This window comes from Pempheris klunzingeri, chromosome 9 (genome assembly GCF_042242105.1).
Source record: "Pempheris klunzingeri isolate RE-2024b chromosome 9, fPemKlu1.hap1, whole genome shotgun sequence".
NCBI classification, from domain to species: domain Eukaryota; kingdom Metazoa; phylum Chordata; class Actinopteri; order Acropomatiformes; family Pempheridae; genus Pempheris; species Pempheris klunzingeri.
Window position 1 is genome coordinate 8,561,122 of NC_092020.1, and position 14,417 is coordinate 8,575,538.

The 14,417-nt window shown below is 44.2% G+C and overlaps 2 protein-coding genes across 2 annotated transcripts; both read right to left on the minus strand.

Moving 5' to 3' along the window:
* Nucleotides 1-176: 176 nt before the first annotated feature.
* LOC139207244 (immunoglobulin-binding protein 1-like) lies at nucleotides 177-3,562 on the minus strand. The gene is made up of 3 exons (XM_070836906.1): nucleotides 3,075-3,562; nucleotides 1,637-1,969; nucleotides 177-805 (listed from the first exon to the last, which is right to left on the minus strand). The coding sequence occupies exons 1-3, from the start codon at nucleotides 3,549-3,551 to the stop codon at nucleotides 533-535; spliced, it is 1,083 nt and encodes a 360-aa protein (XP_070693007.1). The 5' UTR covers nucleotides 3,552-3,562; the 3' UTR covers nucleotides 177-532.
* Nucleotides 3,563-7,410: 3,848 nt separating this feature from the next.
* LOC139207007 (dolichyl-diphosphooligosaccharide--protein glycosyltransferase subunit MAGT1-like) lies at nucleotides 7,411-14,029 on the minus strand. The gene is made up of 10 exons (XM_070836630.1): nucleotides 13,911-14,029; nucleotides 12,309-12,478; nucleotides 12,115-12,232; nucleotides 11,417-11,557; nucleotides 11,192-11,332; nucleotides 10,664-10,753; nucleotides 10,491-10,554; nucleotides 9,327-9,401; nucleotides 7,707-7,797; nucleotides 7,411-7,603 (listed from the first exon to the last, which is right to left on the minus strand). The coding sequence occupies exons 1-10, from the start codon at nucleotides 13,989-13,991 to the stop codon at nucleotides 7,588-7,590; spliced, it is 987 nt and encodes a 328-aa protein (XP_070692731.1). The 5' UTR covers nucleotides 13,992-14,029; the 3' UTR covers nucleotides 7,411-7,587.
* Nucleotides 14,030-14,417: the final 388 nt, after the last annotated feature.

A 14,417-nucleotide genomic window follows, 5' to 3' on the forward strand; every position in this document is an offset into this window, starting at 1 on the left:
GTGGGGGGGTATGTGTGTGTGTGTGTGTTAGGATTTCAGGTGATTGTTAAACCATTGTTTACATTTCCAAAGGTTGAGGTCATTCAGGTTGAGGTGTGTGGAGGCCAGCGGTTCTCTGTAGCGATCTGTGGATGTTCTTAGCATGTTCTGTACACACCGACTGTCTGGCTCCACGGTTTGATCGGCATCTTTATTTTCCATTGACAGTGTTGGGGTAATACATACTACAAAGCAGAAACATTGGCATCGTTGCTGGGCTCCAGCTAAATCATAGAGTTTTACAGACTCGCTCACAAACATTACACCGCAGAGGACTGTTGAATCCAACATAGAGTGATGACAGGAAATGTAAAATCAGTTGTAGTGACTATCTGCAGGTAAACCAGTGAGCCCGACTGGACTGTTAGTGATGCTGTGGCGTTGCTTGGTTTGGTGACCTTCTCGTACAAAGAGTTTTAAGGATCCGAATTGTGAAGAACGTCCATTTCCTGGACCGATGATGGAGCTGAAGACAGGTCTGCCTGGGGATCAGTTAGCCCATGTTTTGGCGGTTTCCATAACCTCTCCGATGAGTGTCTTTCCAGTCATCCCAGCCTCTGGCTTTCAGCAGAGATTCCTCGTCATCGTTTTCGATGTTCTCCTCTTTTTTTTCTTCTTCCATCTCCTTTGCGTCAGCGTCCTCCTCGACGACGACCTTCCCGGGTATCCCCTGGTCAGGCAGGCGTCCGTGTTTCCTGTGCTGTTCATACCAGTCGTCTACTGTCATGGTGGGAAGGCTGGGGTAACCAGCTCCAAACACCCGAGCCTGTCGATGAAGCAAACACAACCCATCTATCACACGCTGTTGACACCATATGAAAGAAACTACAACCTTGTTTTGCCTGTGAACTATCCTGTATGATCCTTGGGGCATCACTGTTAAGGTGGACTCTTTGTTGGACAGGTAGTTAACGTTAGGTTCTTGTGCTAGCATCATAGCAAACATGAGCTCACCACAGCTCATTTACAAAAAATCCCAGGGGGTGCTTACTGTTTCTTGTCTTGCTAAAGCTTTTTCACTTTACATGGGAACGAGGTATAGAGATAAATCTTAAAATGTGGGGTGTGCTAACCTTTGTTCTGTTTTGCCAGCCAAAATGGCATGCGACCATGTTGGCTTTTACTGAAGAACATCTACTCACAGTCACCGTCAGTGTTAGTAGGCCCTTGTTCTGTTAGGTATGGTGTTCTCCAGTGATGCTGATGAGGTTCACCATTTTACTGCATTATGAGCACTTTAAGTGAATTTTGCTATAAAACGTACATACCTTTACCTGCTAAGGTTTAAAATGCAGAACATTTACTTGTATTGGAGTATTTTCAAAGTGGGGTATTAGTACATGTACTGAAAAAATGATGTTTATCAATTGTTCTTTTTGATTGGGAGGTCAAAAACTCCAGATGTGGTGGTGTTGTAGTTATTGTTCGCATGATACAATCTCTACATTATATTTTTTCAGGCCTTTGAATTTCCAATTTCCCTTCGATTTTCTTTGTGTGACAAAGACACAAACTTAGCAGGACGTCCTACAGTTGACTTGTTAGCGCTCAGACGCACAAACTTCTTACTGATGACACCGTTTCCACACCGTCTCACCTGTACAGCGTCCTTGGTGAGGATGAAGGGCTTCATGGGGGGCCTGACTGGCTGAGCCGGCTGCTTGGCACCACCCTGCTTCAGACCATCCATCCTCTTTAGTATCTCTACCTCCTGGTCGATGCTCTCTATGTCCTCCAGACACAGAGTGATCCATCTCCGGACATTCAGAAGGTAAAAATCTCTTCTGACTTCATCGTCGGCCTGTCCGCTGTCCATGGCTTTGCGAACATCTGCCAGCCTGGCCTCCATCTCCTTCTTCTGACGGTACCGCTCGATCTTGGCTTGTCTCTGTGCTGCCATGGAAACCAGGTCTGACGAGGAGGAGGCGGGCTGGAACAGCAAGCACACGTCACTGTTTAAATCATTACCAACTTCACTTTCAAACTAGACTCTGAGTGACACTGATTGAGAACATGGGCCAAATAAAAGAAATACACATCTGACCATTTTTCCCCAAAGGTGGTTTCTGTGTTGACAGGTTCATGTTTCTGTTCAGTTATCTCGTTATTTGATGCTAAAAAAAAAAAAGGGGGTAGTGACATCATTACTGACAGCTAATCCTAACCCACGACTAAGTCTGGCAGGTTTATGTGTGGGGCATCAATTCTGGCTCTGGCTCAAAATGATGTCGCCACCACAATATGGCAGCGCCTGTGTGCAGGATATTTATATATCGGTGGGAGGAAATGGAGGCGCGTCATTCACATGCACATAAAGCAATGCTTGTGTGATCTGAAGACTTTCTGCGTGTCCTTCACAATAAAAGTTGAGATGAGGAATCAGTGGTCCAGGGGTCAGACTGGCTAATGTGGCCAGCTGGTCTGTTATGCTGGTGTGTGCCGGGGACGGGGCGGGAGGGCGAGAGACACTAAGCCGGTTAGAAGGCCAGCTGAGAGGTTGGAGGAGGTGTTAGGCTGCACTCCCTGGAGGTGGTGACAGGGAGGAGGATGCTGTCTGAGTTGGTAGGCATCCTGAACATCATCTCCCTCCTCTTCCGTGGCTGGTTAACAAACACTTATATTCCTACCAGTGGGCACCAAACTCATCCCCACTCTGTGTGTGTGTGTGTGTGTGTGTGTGTGTGTGTGTGTGCACATCAGTGGACTGAACCTGCTGAGGTAACTGTACTGTAACAGTGAGATATATCTTTGACCTTATGGCTACATTCATCTTATGTGCCTTTTTTATATGCACCTGCTTAGAAGGGCCTACTTTCTTTATTTGCATGAATACTACTTGTATCTATGTTTCATTTGTCCATCTGTTATTACAGTGCACATTGACGGTCGCTGTAGCATCTATGCTAACTGTGTAATGTATTTAATGCTACTGGTTACTGCGAAGGGTCTCTCATATTAACATATCTATGTACTTGCTAATGACCGAATGGTTTATTTGAACCTTCCCACACTTCCCACAGTCTCACTCAGCTCACCTTGGCTGTAGAGTATCCGTTAGCCGGCGCTTCGTCGGGACTCGTGTTTTCATCGCTGGACTTTGGCAGTTGAAACCGAGACACGTTGTACTCTTTACACCTCCTCAGGAAATCCATGAAGTAGACCCGGGCTGTTTGGACGATCTCCAGCCGCCTGTCTCGGCCGGTCTGCTTCATGCTCAGGGCTCCTAAGAGAGCGGGCAGCAGCAGGTATCTCAGGTCCGCCGTGGCGATTTCTTCCAGCTCTTCGTTGCGACTGAACAGGTCGAGCTGAGCCACCATAGCGGACGCTTCCTCCAGCAGGTTCATCCCGCGCTTCACCCTCACCTGGACACTGTTGGAGCCAAGCGCTTCGTTTGTACTGTCTACCTCCTCAAATATCTTCCACCCACGGTCTAGCATGTCGGATAATTTAGGAGGTTCTGCGTCAGAATTTGATGGCTGTCCACCATCGTTGATGTTTTCACACTCCGCCATCTTGTCTTGTTTTCCGGGTTGCGTCTTCTTCATTTGTTTATTTTTTATTTTTTGCTGCTTCACACTCTAAGGAACATGACTGCCCCCCAAAGGTCAAACATGGAAACGACACTTGGAGGCCCAAGGAGCTGCAGGTTTTGCCACTTGATGTGAACACACAGAACAATCCAGACTGAACGCAGCAACTATCTCCCCATAGAGCTCCATGTTAATATTCCCAAGTTTACAGCAGAAATAAACATCACAGACACCTAACTCACACATTTAAATTATATTCAGGCAGTGTGGAGGTGTGGGCTGGTTTTGAGCTCAGCTGCAACAGGGAGAGTTGCAGGAGAATAGTGCAGTGCAATAGTTGCAGCTCAGCTCAAGACCAGCCCACACCTCCACAGGCAGTTAGGAATAATTGAATGCATTGCTGCAAATGTAGACTAAAAGTGGGCCCTGACAGATGGAGGGGTGATAGCATGGCACTCAGAAAAATGTCTCAAAGGTCCCATTTGTGTTTGGAGGTGATATTAGAACAGGTTTACATGGTTTGATGTTCAGGAAACACATTTTTCTCACACATGGCTGCTGTAGCGGCTGTCAGCCTCCGTCTCAACAGTCAACAGTTAGAAGAACAGAACAATCTGCTGCCTTGCTCTTGCCATCAACATCTTGGTGAGCCTGGTGAGGGGCTGGAGGATTTAACACAACTGCTGATTTGATTTGAGCCAAATTTAAATGGCATTTACTGACAGGTGGAGCAGGAATAAGAGAGGAGATGGTCTTTTCTCAGAGTTTGGCGGTCTGTAGGCACACCAAGGACACAAAAAACAATAAAAAGTGCATTTTGCATAATATGGGACCTTTAAACTGTATCAGCTGTGACATCACCGACGACTGCATCAAAGCCAGCACAATACTTTACGTCTAGGATTGCCACGCTGTGTGGTTTTTATGATCCGATAACCATCTCAGGAAACATCACGGTTTCACTAAACACAGCACGGGCCGGAAGGGACTGTGTGACGGCCCGTTCAGCTGGATCAGGAGGTGGAGGAGCTAGCTTGAGCGTAAAGGATGAACTGAATTGTAAGTTAAAAGATAGCATGTAACCATAACATGTCATTACGGTGCATTTTATGATCAACCATGAAATGTTTCCAAGTTGTTTTTTTTTTGTAAGGAATGTAGTAAATCGGACGGATGGGAGAGCATGCTTGGCACTTCACGTGTGTGTGTGTAATGGAATGGAAAGAAAGCAGAAGAGACAAACACTGAGAGGCAGATAAGGCACTTCACTTTATTAGAAATAATCACTTCTGGTACAATTTGATAAGCAGCAACAAACATTTAAAGCATTTAGTTTAAGACAACAGGAAAAAAAAAAAAAAAAAGAAGCATACTTTTGATGAATGAGTTCATACACGTCATGGAGCGCGCTAACTCCAAAATCTCATCCTGCTCTGGGGTCAAAAGCGTTCTTTCTCCTGAATAAAGTGAGAATAATGACACTTTAACGACAGGGAGTGTAAATAGTTCACCTGCCATCTGCTCCTACACCATTTTAACGGACCGGCTCACTACAGACTTATTAGACATGGAAAGAACACAGCAAAGCGACTGACTTGATAAACCCAGACACAACTTAATTACATTAGAAGTATGAGTTGAAAAAAACAAAAATAATAACATCCATTTTTTTTTGTTGTTGTTGTTGTTGCAACAAATAGCATTTCTCATTTGGCAGTCTGACAGTGAATAAGTGGTGAGAAAAAAAAATTTGATGTTTTAAAACTGAAATCCCTCTGAACTTCTTGTATTTCACTCAATTCAATTCCAACTGTGCTTGCAGCGAACGCTGAGTATGAGGACGCGTTCGGTTTTTGATGTTTATGACAAAAGGAATTTCATCACTTGTGCGTACATCACATGGGCGCCACTCGTACCACTGCAAACTGCCTTCAGATTTATTTATTCATTATTAAAGTCTTATTTATTATATCTCTTGATGATGGATCACTTAAATCCACCTTCATAAGCATACAGACACCGCGGTGGCTCGGCAGCGAGAGGCACATAGCTTATAGAGCGGCAGACAGGAAAAGCTGAAAGCCCTCCAAGGATGTCACCCAGAGAAAACCTGCAACGGAAGCCTTTTTTCGTGAAGTAATAACTCAGCATTCATCATCACACAACAAAGGCTTCAATAGAACAGCGTGTATAGTGCAACGTTGTGGTTGATTCGAAGCGTTTCGGTTTTGTTTCTTTGAAAAATATTCGACATACCTTTAGTTTTTTTTTTTTTTTTTTTTGCTTAATTAGTCTAAATCCTAAAGTTCCCGTGAGTCTCGGTGGCCATTGCTAGTTGGAAGACGGAGCACGAGCACAAACTGTAGAAAATGAACACAAATGAATGTTGTTGTAAACAGGAACCGTGAGGCGCTTGTCCCTACTGGACGTTTGCGTGGCCGCTAATCCAGCCTGGCAAAGCAGCAACTGCCCCGAGGCCCTAGGATCGGTGCGTCTTCGCTCATTTGTGCCGACTTCACAGAAAACGTGTTTCGGAGTGTGCACTGGTGACATTAGCAGTGCACTTTTCCCTGGTGGATGAAAACTGGCTCGACAAGCTGCAGGACAGGACGGGACGTGCGTTTTGGTGCTTTAAGTTGGGTGAGAAGGAGACTTCAGCGGGACATTTGATTGGCTGTGCGGGAAACAGTTATTACTGATAAGTGTTCCAGTGAATCATGGGAAAAATGGATTTGCCCGACTGGTGATCAGATGTTTCTAACGGGCTCTTGGAAGTTCACTAGACCTGTGCTGCTTTAACTCATGCGAGGAGACCGTGCCCTGTTGTTTCAGCTGTGTTACATTTAAGTGACACAACTACCCAGGTCCTAGAGAGAAACATGTCATCTGGTACTAATTAGTGGGAAAACGGACACAGTGGGACAACTGGGAAGTCTGATCATGTCAGGGATGACCTGGACTAAACTAGTCGGGGCACAGCAGGCAAGCTGATGATACAACACAAGTGTTCAACTTGTCATCATACGCAAGCATTCTATTCAACGTAGATGGAGAATAAAGTTTTCCAGCAATAAATACATGTTTAACGGGTTTAAATGGAGTTCTAAATTCTCCCCCAACTCTCTCACTTCTACTTAGTTTACATGTTTAATTTGCTGTTCCTTTTTAAAAACTTACTGTGTGTGTGTGTATTATCCCCCATATCATTCATTCTCCACACATTTAGCACCAAACTGTACTGTTCTTTCCTGTACAAGGTAACACCAAGGTGAATTCTTCCCAGAATCCCCGGATGCCTGCATTAACTGCTTCTGCTTGACTACTCCATGAACACCGTATTCTGACTCAAGATCAGCCGCACCAGAACACACTACGACTAAAGAAACAGAACCAATGCAAAAAAGAAAGAAAATACAATTCAGTCCACGACCTGTTTGTTGGTCCCAAGAATTTAAAGCATAAAGATACAGACTGAGCTTTGTGTCCAGTAGGACTGGACAAAACATCTATTACCAATTCATCCATTTAAGAAGTATGGATTTGTTTGTTTCTTCAAAATTGTAATCTAGAAAACACCTTTTGGCACAAGACAGTTTAGAGTGCACGCTGATGAGGAGGAGGAAGAGGAGGAGGGCTCTGTTGTTGGCAAATTAATGATTTGCTGAGTTATCGGAAAGGCACAGTGTGTGTGTGTGTGTGTGTGTGTGTGTGTATCTATGTACGTATGTATGTGTGTGTATGTATGTATGTATGTATGTGTGTGTGTATCTATGTATGTATGTATGTGTGTGTGTATCTGTGTGTGTGTATCTGTGTGTGTGTGTGTGTGTGTGTGTGTGTGTGTGTGTGTGTGTGTGTGTGTGTGTGTGTGTGTGTGTGTGTACACACACGTTTGGCTCAACAGGTCAGAAGACAAACCATGGCTTAGTAAATAGAAATGTGGCATCGTTGCCATGGACAGCACCATTCTTGTTGACAGCACTTGGGGGAACGTCCTGACTGGCTGTGAGGTTGCTGCTCAGCTCATCAGGAAACTGCAACAGAGGGAAGAAGACATTATTTCAGCCAATCACAGCAAGTAAAACCAAATACATCAAAATAAGAAGGAAAGAAATTCCTCCGTCTGTCCGTCGCTACCTGTATGGGTATCCATGGTACTTTGCTCTGAAGATGGAGAGCAGCCAGCTGAAGAACAGAATCACCAGACCAATACCTGCTACACACATAACTGACACAAACACACTCGGTTAGTTTTGCTAGACAGGAGATTTGCGTGCATGAGCATTCATGCAAATGAATAGAACTACGTTTCATTTCAGCATCAGTGATGAACAGGGAGCTCAAACGTTTCCCCGTCAAGTAAATTGTTCTCGTCCTCAATGGCGAGAAAATTCCTCAAGATAAAATGAGAGGAAATTCGATGCTACTGTATATTCTAGACAGCACCGCATAGTGTATAGGATTAATTCGGTTCTAGCTCCAGAACAAGTCCAACAAATAAATAAAAGGTAAAAAAAAAGATGAGGGATTTTACTGTGAAACATCTGTACTGATGAACTGCGGGATTTGCATTAATAGAACATTAAAACTAGAGAGCTAAAATATCATTAAATACAATTCTAAAAGAAGAAGACATCAGTAATAGAGGTCTGCCAGTGATACAAGTCTGTTTTAAAAAGCCATTATCTATCTGGATGAAAAAGGGGACCCAGAGAACATACAATATTGTACAATTACTGAATTCAACACTTCATTGATGCTATTTGATGTGTTCACTGGCTGAAAATCATGTCATTCAAACCGAATGGAGGTTTTCAACAGGACGTTTAAATAAACAGCGTATGCAAAGCATGAGTTCGGACTGATGGAGCCACTCACAAAAAGTTAGGGATATTTGACTTTCAGGTGAAATTTATGGAAAATGTAAAAAGTTAATGCTACAGTGATATTATATCATGAAAGTAGGGCATTTAAGTAGAAGCATGTAATGGTAGTTTCTTCATTTTAAACAATTTATTGAAAGAAAATCTAACAACAGTGGTAGGTATACCACAACAAAACATTTTCAGTGTCTCAATAAATTGGGATGTGGCCAAAGGACGTCCACTCCTCTCCTTTCTGTGACTCTTCCAGTCACTCTGTATCACTGTTACAACCTCCTGATGACACTCTGTGACCCTCTAAGCTCAGTGAACACCTCCGTCTGAGGACTTCCTGTTTGAAGCCTCCAGTGTTGAGGTGCTGCTGATCAACTGTTAGGTGTCGTCTTGGTCTCATGATGTCAGAATGTGAACAGCATGATGAGGAGGACTGTTTAAATACCAATTCTAACTGAAGCAGGAAATGTATTGGTGGATTCATGGATCAAACCTGTTGTGAATGTTGCTGTTAAGCTTCTTGTTAGAGAACAGCAACTTGTGCAAAAAGTACTGAAACACTGAACAGTTGGACATGTGCATTCAAAAGTTTAGAGAAGGTCACAATAAGTTCACCTGGAAAGGTTAGAATGCATTTAAGGTTCATCCTGAAATTTCACCTGAAAGCTGAATATCCCTAAATTTTTGTGAGTAGTGTGTGACTGCTGAAACCTCATGGAATTATTCATGGACAGATCGGAAGAAAAGTCAACCTCTCCATTTTATCCCTGGGAGCACCTTGAGCGGACTCGCAAATAGAAAACTGTGATTACACTCTTGGTGAGCAGTAAACATCTAAGCAACTAAGTAAGTGTGTGTGTGTGTGTGTGTGTGCACATACTCTTCCTCTTCCCAATGTCCATGTCAGAGGTAGCAGCCTCACACAGCAGCACCATTCCCATGGTAACAGCAGCATCTGACAGTCGGGTCAAGGCTTAGATAACAAATGAATGTAATGAATGACGGTGGTGTATTCAGACCTCCTAAGAAACCACTACCGCTAGAATTTAACAGCTACATCCTGGTGTGTTGCAGTTCTTAAGTGAAGTCACGTAGCCCAAACCACAAATCAAAATTTTTGTTGTAATGAACAGAATGTGAATTAGGAGTGTTTCCAAGTCAAGCGTCTAACTGAACACAGGACAAAATACATGTAGAAGAAGAGCTTGGTGGTCTGGACCTTACTGCTACTAGACAGGTTCTTTACTTTCTGCTCAGGTGTGACCACACTTGTTGCTCTCTGAAGCACGATGACGACAGATGGGTGCCCAGAACAGGTCTCCTCACTTACAGCGTCTGATACAGAGTCTCCCCTACAGGAGCAGCGGTGTGTGTGTGTGTGTGTGTGTGTGTGTGTGTGTGTGATTGCTGGAGATCACTGACAGACAGTCTGCTGCTTCATTTCAGTCTGTTTAAACCCAGTTTAGAATTGCTGTGCAACATTATCAGACCAAACACCTCATCTGTCACGTAATATTCTCTATTATCTCATTGACCCACGTCTCCATCACCTATATAGTCACACATTTTTTATGGTCAAAAGAAAAAAAATATAACCCCTCAAGCCAGTGCAAAAGATTCTTTTCCTATAAATACTTGGGAGGGAAACATGGATGGCTTTGTGTGTTTCCCCATTTCATATTCAGAGCCCAGCTTCCCTCTAAAGCAAATTCAGTCTTGAAACACCTTTGCTTTTGTCAGAAACAATTTGAAGATGAATCGACACTCCTTTGCCAACGACCCCATCATTTCGATGAGCATCCATTGAAATCAACGACATAGTTTAAGCTTAGCTGCAAAGACGGACATAGAGGTGCTGCTGTGTCAAAATGAAATCAGCAGAGAGAGAGGGCAAAGCTGACGCTGCATCTGATTCACCTGCTTGGGCTTGTTTTTCTTTGTGCACTTAGCAAGAACTAATACAGATAAGAATATCTGGTTTAATCCTGAGTATTCAGGGGATGCCGGCTGTAGCAGTGTGAACATGCGCACAGCTAAAGGATACTGAAGAGCAGGACGATGTGTGTCTCAGCCACGAACTGGGCCTGACTGCTGCCATGGATGTAGCTCTGAAAACACACACACACACACACACACACACACACAGTTTGACACTATTCAAATTGTTTGTTCATATATATGTGGGAATATATAGTAAATAACGTGCTTTTGCCTTACAATTTGTCCCGTGCTAGGGTTCTTGTGCGCGTAAGGTGGTCCTCTGATGTGGTTCCACATCTGGCCTGAGGTCATGATCAGCACAAAGCACTGAAGCACAGAAAAAAAAAAAAAAAAAAAACACAGACAGCAGCACGGGGATTATAAAAGTTACAATATAGTCATTCAAAACTGGGGTAGAAGATGTCACCGTGTCCTCTAAACGAGTTCATTACGTGCGACAATAACGCGGGCGGCTGGGAGACGTTTTTAAGATCCGCATCTTGCATATTCCTGCTTGTGCTTGCTGGGTTAGGGTTAGTCTCACGAGATTGGAGCAGCCACATTTAGCAGCAGTCAAGTCCCAGTCAACCGGTTTGTCACATCAGAACCGGTAATCGACCGGTTCGTGGTGCATTTAGATCTATTTAGAAGTCTGCCAAAGTTAAAATCCATTTCCGCTTCACACCCCTACTCGGTAGAGGCCAACCTCCATGCATTAGTCTATGTACAGATGTGCGTCATTGGTGGTGTGTTAGCGGTCGTTACCAGTGCAGAGAAGGCCCAGACGTTCTTGTTAAAAAGAAACTCTAAATTGTGTCTTCGTAGATATGCAAGTCCTCCAATCACAGCCAGGAGGAAGCCCAGCAGGAGAGGCCCTGCATAGTTGGGGGGACGAATGACACGGATCTGAAAAACAGACAAGAGCGATAAATGATGGGTCACGTCGGACGGCCCTGGATACTCAGACTTAACGGTGTGCTCGGCGATTACCTGCACATCAGTCCTGTCTGCCACCCATCTGGCCAGCTGTTCGGCTGCGAAGCCGCGGACCTGGAGCTCGTAGGTGTCGGACCTGCGCGGCTTCCCTTTGAATGGGAAGTGGAGGAAGGTCGGAGCGGAGTTCATATTTAGCTGAAACACAAACGCAGTCAAAGCATTCAACGCGTGGAGCAGTGAGATTCATTAGAGGTCAAACCTGTTGAAAAGTATCAAAGCTTCTCCGTTTTCGTTTAGTGCGTCTTAGCTCAAGGCAGGGTGAGGACTAATCTCTCAGCTGCCTTGACTTCAGTCAGCATCACCAGAAGACATCTTGAAACACTTGGACTCTTTAGTTAAAGACAGATGCCCATTGTCTTACTGATGACTTCTTGCTCTTGTTCCCATGGAGCTTGAACGCACTTATTGCAGGTCTCTTTGGACGAGAACATTCAGGGCCATGTTTGGACATTTTGGAACACTGGTCTAAGAAATTTAACTTTTTCATTAATTCAATCTTAATTAAACTTCAGTCAACTTCTGGTCTGTGCCATGTATAGGCCACACAACACAGACTTAGCCTATCAATGAGTATGTTTGTCCCCGTTATGAGACTGATCATATTCAGGATATATTACGGATCAATGCACGGACAGCAGACTTAGAAAACAAGAGGCATAACCCCAGTTTAGGAAAACGAGAAGTTGTCTCACCATCTGAAAGACGTCTGATCCTTCGTCGAAATCAACGGATGCAAAGAAGACTTTGTTGGTAAAGGCAGAGGAATAACGCCAGGAGTTAGCCAACACCTGGAACTCCTCATCGGCTTGTCTGAAATGAAAAGATGCATTCAAAAAAAAAAAATCACAGATTACAGTAAAAGCAACCAGCTCACATTGCTCCTTACCTGCACACCCCGCACTGCCTCTGTGGCTGCAGCGCTGTAAACATGATTATCACCGAGTAGTTTCTGGGAGGGGCCTTGACAAAGCGGCGAAACTTGTCTCCGTTCATCCTGATGACTGAACGCTTGGAGGCCCACTCCATCATCTGAGTCACCTTCTCTGACAGCAGAGACTACAAGAGACACAGACACAAAGACAGCTGCTAGTGGTCGGTGCGAGAACAGTTGAACAGTGGACAGAAAGTAGGAGCCATCCTGATACTACTGGCTTCATACGCTATCTTGTTAAGGCTACACAAGACATCCAAGGTAGATAAATACTTGACTCGTGACCTCCTGATAGCGATTTGAGGCGAGTGTGCCGGTGTGGGTACCAGATGTCCTCTGCCTGCCAGAGCTGCTCGGTGTCATGCATTTACAGATGGTGTTACACGTCGCGCCACTATGTTCGGCTGCACGTTGGAGAGCGTACGGAAGCGGTTTAAAATTCTGTATTTTAATTGTGAGCTGTGCAGCATCATGACTCAAAGCTAATGCAGTTAAAGCGCTGTATGCTCATTTGAAAACGATAGCAATATGGATCTCTTTCTTTACAATCAACAACTTTGGACTTTTTCCATACAGAAGCTAAAAGAAGCTGTCGGAAAAGTAGAGGACATTAGTAGAGGTCATTTCTGTGGGGATTTAGATTGTCAGTGGATAAAACAAGGAAGTTGGTCTCGATTGGGAAAATAATTAGTACGGTATTAGAGTAAAACCAAACTCGTTACTTGGTTTTACATTCATGCAGGTGAAAACATATTCTGATGACATTAGCTTAAAAAGGAAGGCAATTGAGGACAAGCAGTCTGAGATGATCGTGTCTGGGGAAACTGCTGCATAAAACGCTGATCATCTTTTCAACGAGACATCTTCATCAACAGGTAGAAATGATGCTACCCTACTAAACGATAGCTTGGCAGTTCGTCTGCCAGGATGATGCGACGATCACTTTTGCTGATGAGAGCAACAATTCCTAAGTGCTGATGATGCTGAGTGGCCTGATGTTTACCCTGCTAGAGGCTGAGCATCTGACAGAGTGTCACTTTGTAACACACCACAGCTTCTCTGGTTCACTGCAGGAGAGCTGGTTTACTTATTTTGACTTTGGATAGTGAACAGAGAGTGTTTGGTTTTATAAAAGGGGGAAGAGCAGGTAAGTGGAGTGTGGCAGACCACAGTAAGTGATCTTCACTGAACCACCGCTTTTGGAGCTGCTGTCTTTGCTCAGGTTAACTGAATGGTGTCCTGAAAACACGCTGAAGTGGACCCACTCACTGGACTACTGAGCTACGCTTTAACACAGGTACCTAAACGCCAGATTTACAGCCCGCACAGTGGTTTAGCATCAGTGTCCAGGACTGAAAAACCATACAAATGCCACTTGTTGAACACCAGCGTTAGTTCCGAACTTACTACCTCGCGTTAGCTCACTTCTCATTGCTGCTAGCTTGTTAGCCTCTGTGACTGCCACAGGCGACAGCACAGGTTTTTGTTTTGTTTTTTTGCAACCGTCGCAAAACTGTCACCGAAAGTGTGTGAACTTTCTTCGCTTTGTGTTGTTACCTCTTTTTTCTTCTGTGCGTCTGCAGGGTCATGATAGAAAACAAAGAGGAGAAAGAGCGAAAAGGAAAGTCTTCCTAACATTCTGCTCCTCTGCTCGCACCGCTGTCGACCAACCGACCACACGGCTACACCTCCTGTCAGCTTCCTATTGGTCACCTCGTAGCCAATCACTTCGCTTCGTTTTCGTTTTCTTCTTCTACTACTATACTACCGCTTCTTCTTCTTCTTCTTCTTCCTCCTCCTCTGCTTCTTCTAGTTTTACGGCAGTTGGAATCCAGCTAACCGGTGCGTGGCCGCCACCTCCTGCTCCGGAAGGTGGATCGAAACCCCTTCAAAATAATAAAATGATCATAAAAAATATCTCTTATTTTCTCTAAAATCCTCTTATTGTAAATTGTAAACAGACACAAATATATATATATTTGTAGACTGATACTAATTTACATTTCCTCTCTAAAGCCCTCTTTGCTGTCATGTCATGTAGCTTCTGAGGTCTCCCTATTATTA